The 24320-nt window shown below is 39.3% G+C and overlaps 1 protein-coding gene across 3 annotated transcripts in view; it reads left to right on the top strand.

The window, feature by feature from the left end:
• The window catches only part of ATRN (attractin), a 184987-nt gene that overhangs the window by 146040 nt on the left and 14627 nt on the right, over window positions 1–24320 (top strand). For 2 of the 3 annotated variants that reach the window (XR_011248200.1, XM_069548083.1), the window contains 2 exons: window positions 15758–15836; window positions 19277–19384. Coding sequence is in view for 2 of the 3 variants with exons in the window: in XM_069548083.1 (XP_069404184.1) it covers window positions 15758–15836; window positions 19277–19384 (187 nt within the window). In the remaining variant the exon portion in view is untranslated. Of the gene's footprint in view, window positions 1–2227; window positions 2554–15757; window positions 15837–19276; window positions 19385–24320 lie in introns of those variants that run through there. The other variant, XM_069548084.1, reaches the window with a different exon arrangement.

Here is a 24320-nt window from a genome sequence, read left to right as displayed (position 1 = left end):
CTCTTGCCTCTGCCCTAGAACCCAAACCTGCTGCTCCCAAGTACACTAGCTTTTGAGGCCTGCCACACAACTGTCATCTTGGGAATTTCTTTAGCCTTCTTATGTTGAACTCTCTTGTCTCCTTCATCCCATGTCTTTGTCTCCCTGTTTATTCCCACCTTATACACATTCTCCAGGAAGTTCCTGAGGAAAGGTGGATGTAGAGGTGACTTCTCTATGACCTTTCCTGTCCAAAAATGTCTTAGCTTTACCCTCACATTTTATTGAAACTTTGAACACAGAATTCTAGGTTAGAAACACCTTCCATTAGAATTTAGAAAGTATGGACTTCTATGGTGGTCTAGTGTTAAGACTCGGTGCTTCTAATTCAGTGGGCATGTGTTCCATACCTAGTCAGATAAGTGCCATGTGCCACACACTGTGGCAAAAAAAAAAAAAAAAGAATTTTGAAGGCATTATGCTGTTTCTTCTAGCTTCTAGTATTAATATTGAGAAAGTTAGTGTCATTATCATTCCCACTGTTTGTATGGGATCTGTCTTCTCTCTTTAATAAATGTATGTTGAAGTATAATATTTTTATATTATACACTTAGAAATTGTAAGCTTAATGATTATCACAAATTGAACACTCTCATGTAACTACTACCTGTGACAAGAGTTTTTTTTTCCCCCGGGGTATCACAAGTATCCTAGAAGTTACCTTATATTTACCTTAGTGACAGCCCCTTCCCTCTTGCCCAAAGCTGACCATTTACCTAGCTAAAACAATATATTGCATTTGCCCATTTAAAATTTTTTATTTAAATTAAAACAAAGCAGAAAATTATGTTGTGGGACAAGGTTAAAGTTGTGTTTATCTATGAAATAGAAACAGATTCAGGTACATGGAGAACAGGCTACCAAGGGAGAAGGAGTTGGGGGAGGGTTGCAGTGATAAGTTTGGGTTTGCACATATAAGCTTCTATATATACAAAGGATAAACAACAAAGTCCTGCTGTATAACACAGAGAGCTGTATTCATTCAATAGCCTATGCTAAACAATAATGGGAAAGAATATTTTAAAAAGGAATGTATATGTATAATCATTTTTCTGAACAGCAGTAATTAACATAACATTATAACTCAACTATACTTCAGTTAAAATAAAAAATAAAAATTTTTAAAGAAAACAAAAAGTGTATTTAGAGGATATAGCTTTAAATCTGTGGTTCTCAATCTTAGCTGCATAGTAGAATCACTTGAGGAGCTTTTGATGCCCAGGCTACATCCCACAGCCAGAATCTGTAGGGGTGGAACTCAAGCATTTAAATGCTCAAGTGATTTCGACTTGCAGCTAAGGTTGAGATCACCACTTTATAAAAGCATATGTTGGGAAAGAAAGAACAAGCCTCTCAATAAATGAGAAAAAGAACTACTAATTAAACCTAAAGAAAAGAAGAAAGGAATATAAGTAGAGCAAAAATTAATGATATAGTGGAAGAAGTACAATAGAGAGAATTGAAAGAACCACAGATTGGGTCTTTGAAAAGAATAATATTGATAAATCACTAGCAAGAGTGACCAAGAGAAAAAGAAAGAAGATACAAATAATCAGAAATTAAAAGGGGGGAGGGACGTTACTGCAAATCCTGCACACATTTTTTCCTTTAGAAAAATATTTTATGAACAGCTTTATGCAAATAAACTTGAAAATGGAACAGATGGAATGAAACAACTAAAAAACAAAATGAAACTATATACAGTTTACCAACACTGACACAGAAGGAATAGAAAACTGAATAGTCCTATATCTATTTTAAAACGATACATAATTTAAGAATTTCTCACAAAGATAACTCTAGGCCCAGGTGGCTTTGTTGGTAACTTACAACATTTTAAGGAAGAAATAATCAATATGAACTAAACCTTCTAGAAAATAGAAAAAAATAAGTACTCCCCAATTCATTTTATGAACTTAGCACAACCTGACAAGAATAATATGAGAATGGAATTTACAAGCCAGTCTCACTCATAAATAAGGAAGCAAAAACCCGCCAATAACGTAAAAAGACTTTTATATCATAACCTAGTTGGGTTTATTCCAGAAATTGCAAGGCTGGTTTAGCATCAGAAAATCAGTCAGTGTAATTCATATTGATTGCATAAACAAGACTAATATAATCATCTTAATCCATGGGGGAAAAGCATTTGATAAAATTTAATATCATCCATTTTAAAAACTCTTAGGAGACTAGGAATATAAAGAAGCTTAAAATCTGATAAAGACATGCTGTGGAGCAGCTAAGCCCGTGCACCACAACTACTGAGCCTGCACTCTAGAGCCTGTGAACTTCAACCGCTAAGCCCGCATGCTGCCGCCACTGAAGCCCACGCGCCTAGAGCCAGTGCTCTGCCACAAGAGAGGCCACCGCAGTGAGAAGCCCACACACGGCAACCAGAGAGGAACCACCACTCACTGAAACTAGAGAAAGCCTGTGTGCAGCAGCGAAGACCCAGTGCAACAATAAATACATAATTTTTAAATCTAATAAAAGAATAATATGTAAAGCCAACAGCAGTCCACATTCTTAATGGTAAAACATTAGAAGCTTTCCCTTTGAGTTTGGAAACAAGAGAAAGACAAAAACTATCACTTAGTTCATTTAACATTGTTGATAGAGATTTTAGCCAATACAATAAGACAAGAAAAATCAATATATAAGAATTAGAAAAAGTCATTACTTACATTATTGTATTCATAGAAAGTAAAGGATCTGCAGATTAACTGTTAGAATTAATAGATGAGTTCAGCACAGTTACTAGACACAAGGGCATATTAAGAGCCCAGCCTGTCTACTCCTGTATGAAATCTTCTGGCATATTCACCCCAGAGTCCACCCCTTCTTGGACTTCACTCTACTCATGTCTTTATTATACTGCTTAGTCACCTTTAACCGTCTAGCATTCAGGGGTAGCCCATGTATAAATGAACATGTGATTTGACATGCACAGATGAACAGGGCCAATTAGAGATCTCCCCTACAGGTTTTAAACTGAGTTCTGAGAACTTGAAAGTTATCTATGACTCTCAGCCTTAGTTGGATGAGTGAGTGAGACTCTGGATCTGTCCTGCATTTCTTAACTAAACTCTCATTTTCTTTTTCATTTTCCTTTTGTACTACATTCTAGGTGAGCTCCTCAGCTCATTAATTTAATTCAGTATTGGGTCCATTTCTTTTATTGAGTCATCTGGTGAGATTTTTTTTTTAACATTTGCATTTTATTTCTAATATATTACTCCTTGTAGCCTGTTTCAATTTTTGAATGCCATTTACTTTCATATTCCTTCCTGAGACTAATAAATTTTATTATATTATTTTGAAGTCTTATTTTGTGCTATTAATAACTGTCTCAGATATCATCTGTTGTTTAGTACCTCTCTTTCACAATGTTGGTTTTCCTCAATGTCTGATTTTTTATTGTGTTGAAGATTCCATGTTTACTTGTGTATGGATGCCATTTCTGTCTGTCACAGCCTCCAGTGAGTGTGGAGTATAGGTGGAGAGTGTGCTGGTGGATTAGATGTATTGTTAGTTTGTCTTCTGAATGAGAGAGGATCCATCCTGCCTGGCCTCTCCAGCCCAAGGACCAGAGCTCACTGCCTTATTTGCTGTCTTCAGTTACTCAGCACAAACAGGGAGGAGAGAAGAAGCCATCTGGTGTGGCCACTCTGAATGTAGTCCCCTCAGCACTCTGGAAGTTCCCCAAAACTCTCTCCCTCCTTATATCTATATACTCTAGACTTTTTTTTCTCTTTCTCTCTTTCTTCCTTCCTTCTTTCTCTCCTTCTCCCCCTTTTCTTTCCCTCTCTGACACACTCACTGTCTTTTTCTTTCTCTTTCTCGCTCTCCCTGCTTCCCTCCTTCCTTCCTTCCTTTTTTCTTTAATTTTTAGAGACTTTATTTTTTAAAATAAATTTTAGGTTCAGAACAAAATTGAGAAAAAGGTACAGAGATTTCCTTTATAGCCCCTGCCTCCACACACACATAGCCTCTCCCATTTTCAACATCACTCACTGGAATTGTACTTTTTCTTTTTTTTTTAACTAAAGATGAGCCTACACTGATAAATCATAATCATCTGCAGTTAATAGTCTTGTACATTCTGTGGGGTTTGGACAAATGTATACTGACATATCCATCATCATATCATATAGTGTTTTTACTGCCCTAAAAATCCTTACTGGAGCCCCTCTTTTACTTTTCAGCCCTCTCTTATCTGGCTTCCATCTCCACAGCTCATCTAATTTTCTTGTTATTAAGGGCAACTAGCACAGCCCTATTGCTAAATCCAAATGTTGCTCTTCACGTCTTATCATTTTGGCTTTTCATCAATCAGTTGACCACCCTATCAGTGAGACCCTTCTTCTTGCCTTTTATGACCACATACTGCCCTGAAGCTGCTCTTTCTTGCCTCCCTTCCTGAATTATCTTTTCTGTTCAGCCTCTCACTGTTGCTTTTCTTCCAGAGCTTGACCCTGGCCATCTTCTGTCTCTGTGTTTTCTGGTGAAAGTCTGCCAGCTCCATCTGCAGCATAATTTTCTGATCCTTCCTCACCCGTCTTCCCCACATCACTAACTGACAAATTATGCTGCCAGTTCCAAGTCACTTCTTTCCCTTTCACACCCAGCAGGCATTCCCTTACCAGATCCCAGCAGTTACAGCTATCAAAAACATTGAACTGCCCTACCTCTGTTCCCCAACCCTAATCCCAACCATCACAGTCTGACCAGGACTATTTTGGTTGATTTTGGCTCCCTTAAACCCACAGAAAATCCAGAGGAGGTCTTAAAACTGTAAATAAATTTGTATCTAACCACTTATCTCATATCTAGTGACTCTGGGTTGTATCTAAAATAAAAACCAAGGTCCTGCATGAACCTCTGTTCACCTCTCTCCCTTCACCTTAGCTGTTCTTCTCTGTATTCCCATTCCATGAGCCTCCTCTGTTTCATAGAAAGCACCAAACTCCTCCCCAGTTCATGGCACTTGTACATATTTTTCCTTCTTTCTGGAATTTTCTTCTCCCTACCCTTCACCTATGTACTTTTACGCATTGCTTGTTTTTTCTAAACAAAAACCAATTCTCTGACATCAACTGATTGTCCTACAATTCACTCTGATACCCACTGGAATTAGTACATACCCCACGTTAATGGCTCAATCCAACAAGACTACCCCCACTTCAGATATCAACCACAAATGAGTCCCCAGGCTACCCACACTTCTGCCTGGCCAAGTACAAGCTTGGGGGTTCCCATGATCCCCCTCAGATTCACCAGTTTGCTGTTGCCTCACAGAACTCAGGAAAAGACTACTCTTAAAATAACAGGTTTATTAGAATACAACTCAGGAACACCCCAGTGGAAGAGATTAATTGGGCAAGGTATGAAAGCACAGAACTTCATGCTCTTTCTGGACACCATACCTTCCCAGCACGTAAGTGTGTTCATCAGCCCCCGAAACCTCGACATGCCACATTTTTTCAAGGTTTCATTGCGTAGGCATGATTGGTGAAATTTGTGGTCACTGGTGATTGAACTCAACCTCCAGCCACTCTCCCCTCCTGGAGGGGGAGGTGTGATAGGGGCTGAATGGTATAGCCCTGTAATCACATGATTAGTTTTTCTGGTGGCAGCCCCAGTCCTGAAGCTATTTAGGTCCTTCCCTCCCATGTAAAAAAGACACTCCTGAATGACATCTTCATAAATGTGTTATAAAAAATAGTTAATTCAGACTCAGAGACCCTCTAATTTTTTTATACTCTTCTGTATTATTTAAATTACTTTGTGTATAAATCTGGTAAAAATACACTTTAAAAATGTTTTAAATCAAAATGTTTTAAATTAAATTAAAGATAAGTTCTTCCTTTTTAAAGCTGAGTAATAGTCTCTGTAAAGATAAACCACACTTTGTTTATTCACCTCCTGATAGATACTTATATTGTTTCCTGTTTTTGACTATTACAGATAAGGCCATTATGAACATTTGTATAAAAAATAGGGGAGGGGAGGGTCCTGTCACATAGGAGATTTCAAGGGTTTTAGGAGCTCTGTGCCAGAAACTTGGGACAAAGACCATACATATATTTCTTACTGTACCACTCATCTTCCAATTTTGACACAGTGTCACTTCCTCCAAGATTCCATCAGTGAACCCCCAAACTAAATTCTGTCCATTTGTTCCACTCTCCCATGGAACTGTATTGCTTTTCATCAGGGTGCTATCACTGTTTTACTTTGTACTGTCTGTGTCCACAGTTAGGTTCTAAGCTTCAAAAGAGTAGGTGCAGTGTCTTTCTTTTGTTCACCCTTGTATACATGCACACCTTCAGCATCTAATACAGAGTCATGCTCAGATATATATGGAAAGTAAAGTAGACCTTCAGGAAAAGTGCAGAGCCATGAGGAACCATAGATACCAACCTTGAAAAAGCTCATGGGAAAAAAGCTCATGGTTCTGGCTGATGGAAATGTAGAGGCCGTATGCTAAGTAACTCCAGTTATCAGGTGGGTTATGTTCTTGGACCATGTGTACAGAATTTAGTGACTCTGCTGCCAGGTACCAACCCAGTGAGGATTAATCACCGCAGCTGATTGGTGGAAGACTGAATGACATCACTAGGATTGTTCAGAGGAGCATCTTTAGGGACCTCAGAATCTTGTGTAGTAAACAAGGACAGATGGTGTTCTCATCACTTCTCCCCTTTTTTTTGAATGTGGGAACCTTTGGAAAAGAACGCAGAACTTTGATTTCTCTGGATTTTGTTTAGGAACTAGGAATGATGAGCACTTAACTGAGAATAGAGTCCTTTTCATGAACATGAATGAAGAAGCAGATATTTTCCTAGAGCAAGTTAACTAGGTTCATATACGTGAAACATAAGGGGAGAAGGGAAGTTATCCAGGTAATCCTAAGCACTCTGAAGAATGGCTCATAGAATACAGAAAAGAGGATTAGATTTGGGGGTTGGAGTAGAAGGGGATAGCTCAGTGATTCCGGTGAGAAAATATTAATGTGAGTTAAGTTAGAAAAGAATTCCCAGACTTTGGCACAGTGAAAAGTAAATTCTAGATCTTGATAAATCCATTAAGTCCTCTTTTTGTCATAATTAGATGCTTCCCCAGACTCCAGTAGGAGCCTTGTGTTATAAAGAGGGAATTAATAGACCCATTTGCTTGCTTGCTCTGAAAGGCAAATGAGGTGATGTAGGTGAAAGAGCTTTGTATCTGGGAGTGAGGTAGGAGTTTGGTCAGCATAATAACTGTTTATTAGTAAAGAGGGAGAAACAGAGTAACGTTCTGTGAAATCTGTGTGACTGGGGTTAACGGTGCCTTAGATGATAGCATTTGGATAAAAATAAAAAGGAGAAATGGAATATCCAAAAGGAGGGACTGTAATGGGAATTCCTGATATAGGCAAGGTATGTTTTTGTAAAACTTCTAATTATCTGAACTTCCACTAAGGCTGTTGCCAGATTGACAGCGGGCATTTTGACAGATCCATGTCTTGTTGATCACTTTATTTTCCAGAAGATAATAGTAAAAGTAAAGTGAAGTTGCTTAGTCATGTCCGACTCTTTGCGACTCCATGGACTGTAGCCTACCAGGCTCTGAAGAGCCTCTCAGTCCATGGGATTTTCCAGGCAAGAGTACTGGAGTGGGTTGCCATTTCCTTCTCCAGGGGATCTTCCCAACCCAGGGATCAAACCCAGGTCTCCCGCACTGCGGGCAGACGCTTTACCATCTGAGCCACCAGGGAAGCCTTTTCCAGAAGATAGAAGTGATGCAAAGTCCTGCCACTAGATTAGATCCTGTCACTAGATTAGATCCTGTCTGATCTAATTGAGATCAGAATGGTAAAGTGCAAATCCTAGGAACTTGGAAAGAAGCAGCAATGTCTAATAATTAGATTTGTTGGGAGGTCAAAGCCAGGCCAAGAAGTGAGTATGTTGTTTTAGAAAGGCCAGACTTGTAAGGGCAGAAAAAGTAAATTTTAATGCACTCTCAAAAGTATAATTCTATATACACTATTAAGCTTGTGGAAAACATCTCCAAACACAGAGCTCTCAGACAGATTCTGAGTTTTCAAAGACATGTACAAAAGGTATAAAAAAACAACCTTGAATCAAGACAAATTTCTGAGAATAGTCTCAGAGAAGTGTAAGCCTCTGATAAACAGGGACAGGTTTAGGACAAAATAGGTCAAAGGGTTTTATTGTAAGTACAGAGCTGAAAAGAAGTGTCAGACCCCTAGTCAAGGGCCAGTGTCCTTGCATTGAAAGAACAATAGACTTCTTTAGAATGATCTTTGAAGGCCAGAAGAATGTTAATAATTGCCAAGACTGAGTAATGAACATATAGAGATTAACTGGTTTGGTCTCTCTACTTTGGTGCATTTGAAAATTCCCGTCATTTTTTAAAAACTTCTTGTTCAGTCATTCAGATATGTCCAACTCTGCAAACCCATGGACTGCAGCACTCCAGGCTTCCCTGTCCTTCACTATCTCCCAGAATTCTCTCAGATTCATGTCTATTGAGTCAATGATGCCATCCAGCCATCTCATCCTCTGTTGCCCCCTTATCCTCATGCCCTTTCTTTCCTAGCATCAGGGTCTTTTCCAGTCAGTCAGCTCTTTGCATTAGGTGACCAAAGGATTGGAGCTTCAGCTTCAGCATCAGTCCTTCCAATGAATATTCAGAGTTGATTTCCTCTAAGTTGAGTGGTTTGATCTTGCAGTTCAAGAGACTCTCAAGAGTCTTCTCCAGCACCACAGTTCGAAAGCATCAGTTTTTCAGTGCTCAGCCTTCTTTATGGTCCACCTCTCACATCTGTACATGACTAGTGGAAAAATCATAGCTTTGACTAGACAGACCTTTGTCGGCAAAGTGATGTCTCTGCTTTTTAATATGCTGTCTAGGTTTGTCATAGCTTTTCTTCCAAGGAGCAAGCATCTCCTAATTTCATGGCTGCAGACATCATGATTTTGGAGTCCAAGAAAATAAAGTCTGTCACTGTTTCCTTTTTCTCCCATCTGTTTGCCATGAATTGATGGGACCAGATGCCATGATCTTAGTTTTTTGAATGTTGAGTTTTAAGATAGAATTTTCACTCTCTTCTTTCACCTTCGTCAAGAAGCTCTTTAGTCCCTCTTCATTTTGTCATCTGCGTATCTGAGGTTATTGGTATTTTTCCCAGGATTCTCGAGTCCATCTTGTGCTTCATCCAGCCTGGCATTTTGCATGATGTACTCTGCATATATGTTAAATAAGCAGGGTAACAATATATAGCCTTGATGTACTCTTTTCCCAATTTTGAACCAGTCTGTTGTTCCTGTCCAGTTCTAACTATTGCTACTTGACCCACATAAAGGTTTCTCAGGAGGCAGGTAAGGTGGTCTGATATTCATCTCTTGAAGAATTTTCCAGTTTGTTGTGATACACACAGTCAAAGGCTTTAGCATAATCAATGAAGCAAAAGTAGATGTTTTTCTGAAATTCTTTTGTTTTTTCTATGATCCAACAGATGTTGGAAACTTGACCTCTGGTTCTTCTGCCTTTTCTAAATTCAGCTTGTACATCTGGAGGTTCTCAGTTCACGTACTATTGAAGCCTAGCTTGAAGAATTTTGAGCATTACCTTGATAGCATATGAAATGAGAGCAAATATATGGTAGTTTGGACATTCTTTGGCATTGCCTTTCTTTGGGATTGGAATGAAAAGTAACCTTTTCCAGTCCTGTGGCCACTGCTGAGGTTTCCAGATTTGTTGGCATATTGAGTGCAACACTTTGACAGCATCATCTTTTAGGATTTGAAGTAACTCAGCTGGAATTCCATCACCTCTATCGGCTTTATTCATAATAGTGCTTCCTAAGGCCCACTGGACTTCACACTCCAGCATGTTTGGCTCTAGGTTAACCACACCATTGTGGTTATCTGAGTCATTAAGACCTTTTTTGTACAGTTCTTTTTTGTGTATTCTTGCCATCTCTTCTTAATATCTTATGCTTCTGTTACGTCGTTACCATTTCTGTCCTTTATTGTGCCTATCTTTGCATGATATGTTCCCTTGCTATCTCTAATTTTCTTGAAGAGATCTCTAGGTTTCCCCATTCTATTGTTTTCCTGTTTCTTTGCACTTAAGGCTTTCTTCTCTCTCCTTGCTATTCTCTGGAACTCTGCATTCAGATGGATATATTTTTCTTTTTCTCCTTTGCCTTTTTCTTCTCTTCTATCATCAGCTATTTGTAAGGCTTCCTTACACAACCATTTCCCTTACTGCGTCTCTTCTTCTTGGGGATGGTTTTGATCACTGCCTCCTGTATAGTGTTACAAATCTCTGTCCATAGTTCTTCAGGCACTCTGTCTATCAGATCTAATCCCTTGAATCTATTTGTCACTTCTACTGTGTAATTGTAAGGGATTTGATTTAGGTCATACCTGAATGACCTAGTGGTTTTCCCTACTTTCTTCAATTTAAGCCTGAATTTTGCAATAAAGAGCTCATGATCTGAGCCGCAGTCAGCTCCAGGTCCTGGTTTTTGTTTTGTTTTTCCTGGCTGTGCTGGTTCCCAGTTGTGGTATGTGGGATCTAGTTCCTCGACCAGGGATCAAACCTGGGACTCCTGCATTGGGAGCCCAGAGTCCTAGCCACTAGACCACAGGGAAGTCCCCTTTGGGTCCAGTTTTTGCTGACTATATAGCGCTTCTCCATCTTCGGCTGCAAAGAATATAATCAATCTGATTTTGGTATTGAACATTGGTGATGTCCTTATGTAGAGTTATCTCTTGTGTTATTGGAAGAGGATGTTTGCTATGATCAGTGCGTTCTCTTGGCAGAACTCTGTTAGCCTTTGCTTTGCTTCATTTTGTACTCCTGTTACTCCAGGTATCTCTTGACTTCCTACTTTTGCATTCCTATCCCCTATGATGAAAAGGACATTTCTTTTTTTTTTTTTTTTTTTTTTTGGTTTTACCTCTAGAAAGGTCTTGTAGGTCTTCATAGAACCATTTAACTTCAGTTTCTTTGGCATTAGTGGTTGGGGCACTGTAATGTTGAATGGTTTGCCTTGGAAACAAACCAAGATCATTCTGTTGTTTTTGAGGTTGCACCCAAGTACTGTGTTTCATACTCTTTGTTGACTGTGAGGGCCACTCCATTTCTTCTAAGGGATTCTTGCCCACAGCAGTAGATAATGGTCATCTGAATTAAATGTGCCCATTCCCATCATTTTAGTTCACTGATTCCTAAAATGTCAATGTTCACTCTTGCCATCTCCTGTTTGACCATATCCAATTTACCTTAATTCATGGACCTCACATTCCAGGTTCCTATGCAATATTGTTCTTTACAGCATCTGACTTTACTTTCACCTCCAGACACATCCACAACTGGGTGTTGTTTCCACTTTGGCTCAGCCTTATCATTCTTTCTGGAGCTATTTCTCCGCTCATCCTCAGTAGCATATTGGATGACCAGGGCGAGGAGTATTTCAGTGTAATATCTTTCTGCCTTTTCATGCTGTTCATGGGGTTCTCATGGCAAGAATGCTGAAGTGGTTTGCCATTCTCTCTCCAGTGAACCACATTTTGTCAGAACTCTCCACCATGACCTGTCCAGAGAAGGCAATGGCAACCCACTCCAGCACTCTTGCCTGGAAACTCCCATGGATGAAGGAGCTTGGTAGGCTGCAGTCCATGGGGTCGCGAAGAGTTAGACACGACTGAGCGACTTCACTTTCACTTTTCACTTTCATGAATTGGAAAAGGAAAAGGCAACCCACTCCAGCATTCTTGCCTGGAGAATCCCAAGAACGGAGGAGCCTGGTGGGCTGCCGTCTACAGGGTCGCACAGAGTTGGACACGACTGAAGCGTCTTAGCAGTAGCAGCAGTAAATTCTTCATTGTGTTACCCGAGGAGAAACCTTGCATGTATCGGCTTTGAAGGATGTTCATTGTCTGTTGATGTGCCGTTTGTGTCTCAGAAAAGCTGGATCAGGTGGAAGGAACTGGGTTGTTGGTATTTTTAACAGGCCCACATTGATGACAGAAGCTCTTGGGAATAAAGGGCACAGACCTTCTGAGCTGCTCTGTTTCACAGTTCTGTGTTGAGGGTAGTCCAGAAGATGCCTCTGAGGCCACCCTGGGTTCAGCTGCCTCCCCAGCATCTGGAGCAACTTGCTTGTTTCATGTTCTTCCAGATAGGTTTGCTGTTGTGTTTATCTATTTGAGTAAAAGTAACATAAGCAGGATTATGGGGCGGGGCAGGATTATGCATATACACCGTGAAAGACTAAGAAGGTTACTATTCTCAGACTCCTTTACTTCTTCTTCCTGTCCTCCCTGACTTCTCAGTGTTGGGGTGCCCTCAAGACACCCTTCTCTATTTGTATTTATTCCCCTGATGTCCTCATGCAGATGCATTACCCCAAATAACACGTGCATGCTGATGACTCTCAAGCTGTCTCCAGCCCAGACCTGACACCCAGCCCTCAGGTTTACATATCAGCTCATGACATATCCCCATAGCTTTCAGGTAGATGTCTCAGAACTCAGCGTGTCTAAAACTTTACTTGCTGCTGTCTCACACCTGCTCCCCCCAGAATCTTCCCTGAATAAGCTGATGATAAGTTCCTCAGTCCCCACCCCCTGACTTCTCTCTTTTGTACCCTACGTCCAGCCCATCAGGAAATCCTACTGTCTTGACCTTCATGTGCAGATTCCAAAGTACTTTTGCAAAGTACCCCTGCTACCATCATCCTGATTTGAGCCACCCTCATGTCTTACCTAGACTCCTGTTCTATTTCTGAGTTGCTACCTTAATGGTCTCATCAGTATAAATTATATCATGATACTTCTGTGTTCAAAAATCTTCAGTGGCTCATCTCACTCAGTAAAAGCCAACACCATTATGATGGCTTTAGGGTCCTCATGATCTGCCTTTCTCTTACCTCTATGTCTTTATCCCTGGCATAACTGCCTCTTCCCACTCCAGCCTCCTGAGGTTCCTCAAGAAATCCCAGGCACATCCTTTGCACTAGCTGATTCCAGTTGCCCAGGCGCATTTCTGCAGACCTTCACAAGCCATCTCCCACACATCCTCCACGTCTTAGCTCACATGTCACCTTCTCAAGAGTTAAGGTCCACCCATTCCGACCATTCTGCTTTAGAGTACCACCATCACTCCTGAACCTCCTTACCCTTACCTTCTTTTTGTTTGTGTAGTATTTACTCCTTTCCAACATGCTGTATAATTTGCTCACTTTATTTACTGTTTGCCTCCATGGGGAAAGTGGTCCTTTGTTTTGTTCACTGATGTATTCCATGAGCCTACAACAGGATCTGCCTCAATAAAGTACTGTATAAAAAGAAAAACAGAAACCACCAGAGAGATGGAAGGATCATCAGTGTCAGCACGGCCGAGGGGCCCAACAAGATAGGCGCTGAAGACTCTCCACTGAGTGGTGTGATCTGGGTTGGGGGTGGAGGTGCTTCTCTTTTGCCAGGGTACTCATTGAAGGGGTCTGCACTATGTGCCTCTCGGGAAAGCGGTGGGCTGAGGAAGGCTTAATTTCTATTTCTGAAAGGGCAGAAGTTCAGTCCTCTAGCACCTTAGGGGGCCTGTCACTAGCTAACTGGGGCGGCCTGTCTTCAGCAATGTGCTCTGAAGCTGCCTCTGCAAAGCCAACCCCATCCTGCAAACACAGATCTCAACAAAGAGTACCCAACTGCAGGGGCAGAGAGCCTTGTATCTCCTTGTAACACTCTGGATCAGAACACTGTACAAATTAATGAATGAAAATGCCAATTTTTAAATTATTTAAACAGCTACCTAAGAGGTTTATTTGTTAGGCTCATTAGTCCTTTTAATCAGAAGTCAGTCTTTCTCTTTCTTGTCACAGTAGCTTTTGATGAGAGAACATTAAAATCATTTGCAGTTATAAGACCACTGGGACTTAGTCTATCCTAATCTTTAAGAAAGCTGTTGGCAGGAGAACATAGGCAAAACACTCTCCGACATAAATCACAGCAGGATCCTCTATGACCCACCTCCCAGAATATTGGAAATAAAAGCAAAAATAAACAAATGGGACCTAATTAAACTTAAAAGCTTCTGCACAGCAAAGAAAAGTACAAGCAAGGTGAAAAGACAGCCTTCGGAGTGGGAGAAAATAATAGCAAATGAAGCTACTGACAAACAACTAATTTCAAAAATATACAAGCAACTCATGCAGCTCAATTCCAGAAAAATAAACGATCCAATCAAAAAATGGGCCAAAGAACTAAATAGACATTTCTCCAAAGAAGACATACAGATGGCTAACAAACACATGAAAAGAAGCTCAACATCACATATCATCAGAGAAATGCAAATCACGACCACAATGAGGTACCATTTCACACCAGTCAGAATGGCTGCAATCCAAAAGTCTACAAGCAATACATGCTAGAGAGGGTGTGAAGAAAAGGGAATCCTCTTACACTGTTGGTGGGAATGGAAACTAGTACAGCCACTATGGAGAACAGTGTGGAGATTCCTTAAAAAACTGGAAATAGAACTGCCTTATGACCCAACAATCCCACTGCTGGGCATACACACCAAGGAAACTAGAATTGAAAGAGACACATGTACCCCAACGTTCATTGCAGCACTGTTTATAATAGCCAGGACATGGAAACAACCTAGATGTCCATCAGCAGATGAATGGATAAGAAAGCTGTGGTACATATACACAATGGAGTGTTACTCAGCCATCAAAAAGAATACATTTGAATCAGTTCTAATGAAGTGGATGAAACTGGAGCCGATTATACAGAGTGAAGTAAGCCAGAAAGAAAAACACCAATACAGTATACTAACACATATATATGGAATTTAGAAAGATGGTAACGATAACCCTGTATGCGAGACAGCAAAAGAGACACAGATGCACAGAACAGACTTTTTGACTCTGTGGGAGAGGGAGAGGGTGGGATGATATGGGAGAATGACATTGAAACATGTATAATATCATATAAGAAACGAATCGCCAGTCTAGGTTCGATGCAGGATACAGGATGCTTGGGGCTGGTGCACTGGGATAACCCAGAGGGATGATATGGGGAGGGAGGTGGGAGGGGGGTTCAGGAGTGGGAACTTATGTACACCCGTGGCGGATTCATGTTGATGTATGGCAAAACCAATACAGTATTGTAAAGTAAAAAAAATAGAAAAAAAAAGTTGTTGGCTTGAATTTAGTTGTTTTATTTTATTTATAAAATATATATTTACTTTGAATACATATTATTACATATAAGTTTATTTTCTGTTTACATCTTCCTTATGAAAAGCTGATTGTTACTTTCATAATTAACTTTTCTCATGATTTTAGGCTTGATCAGTAAATTTTTGCTGATTTGATTAAATAGCATGCTTGTTACTGGTTATAATTATGATAGAATTATTTTTATTATTTGGGATAAGCCATGATATGTCATTCTGATAAAGGCCTCTCCTCTGGGAGTGCCTTGTGGAGATAGTATTGTCTACTGGTTGGGTCGGAAAGCTCATTCTCATACTTTGTTTCCTTTGAACCAGGACTAGTTGTGATGACTCAGCAGAGAGGAGCTTGGAGTGGGTATTTGGGGGATTGTGTCCCTGACTGACCTGAGGTGTGGATGACAGCATGCTGATTCTGGGGGCTGGGATAATAACTCAGTACTTTGCTTTCTTACAGTTGTTTCCTCTCTTTGCTCCTGGTGGCTGCTGTGGTTTGGAAGATCAAACAAAGTTGTTGGGCTTCCAGACGTAGAGAGGTAAGCCTCAGTGAATAGAGATTAATGAATCCCTAAAGGAGATTTTTCCTTCATATTTCCTTCAAGCATGTCAGTTTTAGCTGTGTAGTGATAGAGAGTAATACATGGTCGGTAGACTTCAATTAGTACTATGTAAACTATGTTAATTCTGCACCACATGGTTTTAACTTTCTTAAAAGAAAGTTTTAGGATTGTATTGACTCAGTTTTACCCTTTCTCCCAGACCCTGATTCCTTAACTCAGGCTGGAGATCTGAAGGCTTAGTAAAGCACAGCTTTTACAGGAGCCTTTCATGAGAATGAGAATAAAATCAGCCATTTAAGCATCTCAAAAATTTCTCATTATTCAAGGAAAGATAAATGTGTATCTGATTAAATATTTGCTTGAGTTTTATTTTTTAGTGTTGGTTTATTTCCACAGCTCCATTTCAGAAGTAATATTAATAAGTCAAATATTTATAATTGGCAAGTCAAATAAATAAACTTGATTAAAAATTACAACACAAAAGCTATTTATTGAAACTTGCACATGTGTTATTACTCTGCCTTTTAGTCATCATGTCTGTTGCATTGTTGCTAAATAGAAGTGCACTGATATCTTCATTTTGTGCTTTTTGATCTTCTATATCTACTCATGCTTTTTTCTATATAAAAACTGATCTATAGGAAGATTTAGAGAACAGAAATGTCTAGACTCAAAATACCCAAGCACTCAGCACTGTTCATGACATGAGCAGTGGGGCCATGACACCTTTTCTGACCCATGTAAACGTGATTTTTTTCCATAGAAGTAATGTTGCATCCTCTTTTTGACCATTTTAAAAATTCAGTGGATAACATTTTCAGAGGTTTTTTTAATAGCTCTATTACTAAGACATTTTAAAATCTCAATGAATTACGCAATATTCTGAAAAAAATAAGTTATCCAAATGTGTAATAAAGAAGTAAGAAACCACATAAACTAGTACCAGGGAAGGAATCCAAAAATTATTTTGAGAGAGTCAGATTATTACTGTCTCCACAAAGGCTATTAGACACAGGCAGTTTTAATTTGAGATGAGCTTATGGAGATAATAATAGTCTATTCCTCCTTGGGTGTTTATGAGACTTAATTATTTCCAAAAAAATAAATGTTTCCAGGGTAAAGGAAAAGATGGGAAACTGAAAAGAATCCTGATTCATTTTATGCATAAAAACCTTGAAACCAAAATTTGAGAAAGGTAGCACCAAAAAGTAAAGACCAGTTGCATAATGACTATAATGTGCAGCTGTCTAGTTTACTGTGTAGTAAAGGGATCATTTCATACCAGAGAACCTACTAGGATATGTTATATCTGTGGGTGTTAAAAAAAAAAAAAACACCTTAATTTTCAGTAGTGGCCAAGTAATCATTTAATCATTTATTAATATCAGCACTCATCCTAGTTTAAAAACAAAACTCTTAGTAAACTCAAAAATAATACCTCCTCAACACTTTGAGAAATAACCAGATAACCAACATCACTCATGATGAAGAAATACTCAAGGTTGTACCCGATAAAATCCAGGTAAGTTAGTCATATTAAGAACTGACAGAAAAAAGAAAAAAAAAAAAACAAACCCTGACATTTGAGCATTTCTAAGTTGTAGGCACTGTTCTAAGAGGTTTTATATTAAGTAATTTAATCCTTACAGCAACCTATAAAATAGTTACTGATACTACTCCTGTTTCACAAATGAAGGAACCGAGGCTCAGAGAGGCGAAATAACTTACCCATCATCACATAGTTACTTAAAGACACCAAACTATGTTTTAAACTTAAGACTTCTGTCTTCAAAGGCCATGTTTCTTCTAAACATTATGTAGTCCCAGTAGTCACTTAGTTTTGTTCTGGATGTTCTAGACTCTGCACTAAGAGAAAGAAAAATAAGTTTTGTTCCTTTTGGAAAGAGGACAAAATTATTGTTTTCAGATAAGATTATTGAAACATCATAGAAACATGTATAAAAATAAAGTTTATAAAAATAATTGAATAATGTAGAAGACAGACAATCAACTGGAAAATAATCACAACGTACATGAAAGAAAATGAGGTAAACACTTAGTAGAAAACAGGTTTCCAAAAAAAAAAAATGCTAATTACACAGACGATCAACCAGTAAACTAAGCTTTTACCTTTGTGATTTAAAATTTCTCTGTTACTGTGAACCTGTCCATTCAGAATATATTTCATCTTTTCTAAAATATCATTCATGATTTATCCCTCTCAGAACTGTAGAATTGTTTGATATTATGTATAATAACAAAAATAATAGCATCTAATACTGCTTAAGTCATTGCTACATACCAGGCTCTGGTTTAACGGGCCTTTACTCACATTATCTCCTGCACTTGTCATAAAGGAGCTAGACTGGGAACTGGAAGCAGGGTAGGCACTCTGTCTCACTGTGACTCCACACTTAGCACAGAATCTGGAGGAGAATTATTGTTATATGTATTTGTTGAGTAAATGGACAGATAGCTTTGTGAGATGTAGACATATGATTATTGATATTTAACAAAATGTTTAATGTTTAAAATGCCCTTCTAAAACAGAACATTCTGTTTCTAAAACAGAAATGCCATTCTAAAACATAGCTCTATCCAGCCCAAGATTCTGTCTCTAAAATAGTTTCAAGGAAGCAGTTAAGTAAGGCCTCATTGTCTTCCACAACATGACCTCAGAGCTTCAGTGACATGCCCAAATCTCTGATATTCCTAATGATATATAATTGACTACACACCATAAGCTAGGCACTGTGCTAGTTAAAGCATCTCATTTAATCCTACTGATACTTTTATGGGATTAAAACCCCATTTTAGAGAGGAAGGAACTGAGGCCCAGAAACTTTAAATAAATTTTTAACATCACACAGCTGGAAAGAGTTGGAGCAGGTATTCATATCCAAGCCTGCCTGAATCCAGAGCCCTTACTTGTCCCTCTGCTCTGCAAAACTTCATGTGTTTTATGTGTTTAGTTTATGCCACCTCTCTGAATAAAGTGCTCTTTCAGTTCCTAGATACTGTGTAACAAAGGATAGTTTTTGTTGCTCTGTAAGTATTTGGTCCAAGTTTCAGCAGGAAAAAAGAAAGCCTGGCTTTAGTAATAAAAATATGAGGAATTAGGATAATTTATGTTCTTAACAAGCAGGCATCACAGCATTATACCCATCAGTACATTAATATATATCTCTAACAGATAAGGAATTTTTCTTTACTATAACAACAATATTGGCATCATAGTCAACAAAATTAAAAAGGTAATACTTGGTCCATGTCCAGTTTTCCCCAGCTATCTCAGAAATATCATTTTGGAATTGATTTGTTTGAATCAGGGAAGATGAGCTATTTTTAATATGCAGTATTCTCTATGAAATCCCCTCAGTACTCTTTGCATTAATGGTTGCTGTGTTACTCATCAGCAACTTCTTCGAGAGATGCAGCAGATGGCCAGTCGTCCCTTTGCTTCTGTAAATGTCGCCTTGGAAACAGATGAAGAGCCTCCTGATCTCATTGGGGGGAGTATAAAGGTGAGATTGTATTTCAAAAGTCCCTGTAACTTAACTTATCAAACCTCATGCTTCTCAGTCTGAGGAGCCAGAGAGGGAAAGAGCCTCATTCTGTTGCCTCTTACTTCGTCCTCGCTGTTTCCTCTTAGCAATAAGTCAGCACACTGAAACTGTCAGGTATTCTCCTGCTTTCATTTTCCAGTATTTGTTTCATGTTGTTAAGCAGTCTTATATTCAGGGAATTTTAAAATTTAAATAACTTGTCTGGTATTCTCTTTTTAAGTTTTATGTGGCATAATACTTGAAAATTTGAAAATAACTGAATTGAACCATTGTCCTTTATAAGTATTTAGGGGATTTTTTTAAAGGGGGAAAAATCATAATTGACTATGAATTCTGTGGAAAATAAAGAATTCTAACACCTCCACCATTATGAAGAAAATAATAAGACTTTCACTTTTAACAAAATGATGAAATAGTTCAGATACCCTTAGGAAACAATTATATGTCTATGGAGATATATACACAGACACATATATGTATGTATATGTGTGTGTGTGTGCGCATGTATGTCCTAACATACTTACTGAGGCATTACTAACCTTACAGGAAGTATGTGAGATTTCCAGGGATTGTTTTCCTTTTCCTCCTCCAGAAAAGAATAAACCATGAACCCAAACCACAGCCATGCATGGTCTAAAGTGGTTCTAGATTGGTAAGATACCATGTCTCTCAGCTGCAGTAGATGTGGATCCTGACTGAGGAAAAATAGACCCAATTCAGCTGTGTAGGAGTCCCACAGGTTAAGACCACGGAATCAGAGGTCACCAAGGACGAAAGAGAAAAGCCATGAGTAAGAATCAGCAGAAACAACGGAATTGACATCTAATGAATATGATAAAGCTCTGTATGAAATGTTTAAAGAACTGAAAAGTGGAATCATAAAGATGAGGAAGCCATGAGTCAAGAATGGCCAAGCAGACCTGAGAAAGAACCAAATAGAACTGTTAGAGAAATGGAAAATACAGTAGTTGAAATTTTTGAAAGACTCAGATTACATGTTAAACAGCACATCAGAGACAAGTGAGGAAAGAGCTTTTGAACTGGAAGATGACTCTGAAGAAATTATACAGAATGTAGAACAAGGAGACGAGAAGATGGAAAAATATGACAGATAATAAGAATATGGAGAATAGAATGAGAAGACCTAACATATATGTTATTACAGTCCCAGAACAAATGAATGGAGGAGAGGCAGGTTTCAAAGAGCTGAGAATTTTCCAGAACTGATGGGAGACATAATTATTCAGACTCTAACAAAATGTATTGTAAGCAAGAGTAAGGAAAGAAAGCAGAGGAGAGGTAGGAGAGAAAGAAAACTACAGTTGGATTTATCATAGTGAAACTGTGGAACTCCAAAGACAAAGAGAACATCTTAAAATTAGCCAGGACAGAAAAAGATCAGTACAATGTGGAGAACTTGGAACCCTCATGTACTGTTAGTGGGAAGGAAAATGATGCAGCTACTGTGGGAAACAGTGTTTCTCTTCCTCAAAAAAGCAAAAATAGAATTATGTATGATCTAGCAATCCCATTTCTCAGTATATACCCTGAAGAATTGAAAGCAGGGTCTTGACAATGTATTTGTACACCATGTGCATAGCCGCTTTATTCATAGTAGCTAAAAGTTGGAACCAACCCAGGTGTTCATTGACATATGAATGGATAAACAGAATATGGTATATACATACAATGGAGGTTCACTCGGCCTTAAAAAGGAAAGAAACTCTGACCCATGCTACATATATGAACATAGGTGAACCTTGAGGACATTATGCTAAGTGAAAGAAGCCAGTCACAAAAAGACACACACTGTATGATTTCACTTATGTGAGGTACCTTGAGTAGTCAAATTCCTAGAAAATAGAATGATGGTTGCCAAGGTCTGGGGAGAGGAAGGAAGGGGGAGTTGCAATTTGATGGGTATAAAATTTTAGTTTTCCAAGATGGATTTTGGGAAATAGATGGTGGTGCTGGTTGCACCATATAACGCTACTAAAATGTATACCTAAATAATGATTTAAGATAGGGACTTTCCTGGTGGTCCAGTGGCTAAGACTCCATGTTCCCAATACAGTGGGCCTAGGTTCCATCCCTTTTCAGGGAACTATAGTAGTCCCTCATGCTGCAACTAAGAATGTGCTTGGTGCAACTAAGAGTTCAGCTGGCACAACTAAAAGATCCCGCGTGTTGCAACAAAGACCAAAGATCTTGCTTGCTACAACTAAGACCTGATGCAGCCAAACAAAGTGCTTTAAAAAAACATGGGTAAGATAATGCTTTTTATGTTATGTGTATTTTCAGTTCAGTTCAGTTTCACAGTCATGTCCGAGTCTTTGCAACCCCATGGACCGCAGCACACCAGGCTTCCCTGTCCATCACCAACTCCCGGAACTTGCCCAAACTCATGTCCATCGAGTCAGTGGTGCCATCCAACCATTTCATCTTCTGTCGACCCCTTCTCCTCCTGCCTTCAATTTTTCCCAGCATCAGGGTCTTTTCCAATGAGTCAATTCTTCACATCAAGTGGCCAAATTATTGGAGCTTCAGCTTCAGCATCAGTCCTTCCAATGAATATTCAGGACTGATTTCCTTTAGGATTGACTGGTTTGATCTCCTTGCAGTCCAAACATCTAGAAAAACATCTATTTCTGTTTTATTGACTACACCAAAGCCTTTGACTTTATGGATCACAACAAACTGTGGAAAGTACTTAAAAAGATGGGAACACCAGACCACCTGACCTGCCTCCTAAGAAATATGTATGCAGGTCAAGAGGCAACAGTTAGAATGGACATGGAACAACAGACTGGTTCCAAATCAGGGAAGGAGTACAGCAAGGCTCTATATTGTCACCCTGCTTATTTAACTTATATGCAGAGTACATCATGCAAAATGCCGGGCTGGCTGGATGAAGCACAAGCTGGAATCAAGATTGCTGGGAGAAATATCAGTAAACTCAGATATGCAGATGACACCACTCCTAATGGCAGAAAGTGAAGAACTAAAGAGCCTCTTGATGAAAGTGAAAGAGGAAAGTGAAAAGTTGGGTTAAAATTCAGCATTCAGAAAGCTAAGATCATGGCATCTGGTCCCATGACTTCATGGGAAATAGATGGGGAAATGATGGAAACAGTGAGAGGCTTGATTTTTTGAGCTCCAAAATCACTGCAGATGGTGACTGCAGCCATGAAATTAAAAGACACTTGCTCCTTGGAAGAAAAGCTATGACCAGCCTAGACAGCATGCTAAAAAGCAGAGACATTACATTGCCAACAAAGGCCCATCTAGTCAAATCTATGGTTTTTCCAGTAGTCATGTGTGGATGTGAGAGTTGGACTATAAAGAAAGCTGAGCACTGAAGAATTGATGCTTTTGAACTGTGGTGTTAGAGAAGACTCTTGAAAGTCCCTTGGACTGCAAGGATATCCAGCCAGTCAATCCTAAAGGAAATCAGTTCTGACTGTTCATTGGAAAGACTGATGGTGAAGCTGAAGCTCCAATACTTTGACCATGTGATGCAAAGAACTGACTCATTTGAAAAGACCCTGATGCTGGGAAGGGTTGAAGGCAGGAGGAGAAGGGGATGACAGAGGATGGGATGGTTGGATGACATCACTGACTCAGTAGACATGAGTTTGAGTAAGCTTTGGCAGTTGGGGATGAAACCTGGTGTTTGCAGTCCATGGGGTTGCAAAGAGTCGGACACAACTGAGCAACTGGACTGAACTCTGCATACAAGTTAAATAAGCAGGGTGACAGTATAGAGCCTTGACATACACCTTTCCTGATTTGGAACCAGTCTGTTGTTCCATGTCCAGTTCTAATTGTTGCTTCTTGACCTTCATACAAATTTTCAGGAGGCAGGTAAGGTGGTCTGGTATTCCCATCTCTTTAGGAGTTTTCCACAGTTTGTTGTGATCCACACAGTCAAAGGCTTTGGCGTATTCAGTGAAGCAAAAGTAGATGTTTTTCTGGAGCTCTGTTGCTTTTTTGATGATCCAAAGGATATTGGCAATTTGACTTCTGATTCCTCTGCCATTTCTAAACCCAGCTTGAACATCTGGAAGTTTACAGTTCATGTACCACTGAAGCCTGGCTTGAAGAATTTTGAGCATTACTTTGCTAGCATGTGAGATAAGTGCAATCTCACTCATCTTATGCCTTGGAGGCCAGACAGAATGAAAATCACAATCACAGAAAACTAATCTAACTGATCACATGGACCACAGCCTTGTCTAACTTAATGAAACTATGAGCCATGCCATGTACAGACCCCCAAGACAGACAGATCATGGTGGAGAGTTCTGACAAAATGTGGTCCACTGGTGAAGGGAATGGCAAACCACTTCAGTATTCTTGCCTTGAGAACCCCATGAACAGTATGAAAAGGCAGAAATGTATGACACTGAAAGATGAACTCCCAGGTTGATAGGTGCCCAATATGCTACTGGGAAAGAGTGGAGAAATAACTCCAGAAAGAATGAAAAGACGGAGCCAAAGTGAGACACCCTCTTCCAACAACATGAGAAGAGTCTACACCTGGACATCATCTGATAGCCAACACTGAAAGCAGATTGATTATATTCTTTGCAGCCAAAGATGGAGAAGCTCTATTCAGTCAGCAAAACAAGACTGGGCACCGACTGTGGCTCAGATCATGAAGTCCTTATTGCAAAATTCAGACTTAAATTGAAGAAAGTAGGGAAAACCACTAGACCATCCAGGCATGACCTAAATCAAATCCCTTATGACTATACAGTGGAAGTGTCGAACAGATTCAAGGAATTAGATCTGATAGACAGAGTGCCTGAAGAACTATGGAAGGAGGTTTGTGACATTGTACAGGAGGCAGTGATCAAGACCACCCCCAAGAAAAAGAAATGCAAAAAGGCAA

The sequence above is a fragment of the Ovis canadensis genome, chromosome 13 (genome assembly GCF_042477335.2).
Source record: "Ovis canadensis isolate MfBH-ARS-UI-01 breed Bighorn chromosome 13, ARS-UI_OviCan_v2, whole genome shotgun sequence".
Taxonomy (NCBI): Eukaryota; Metazoa; Chordata; class Mammalia; order Artiodactyla; family Bovidae; genus Ovis; species Ovis canadensis.
Note: the sequence above shows the minus strand (reverse complement) of the source record. Positions and strands in the feature narration are given on the sequence as shown.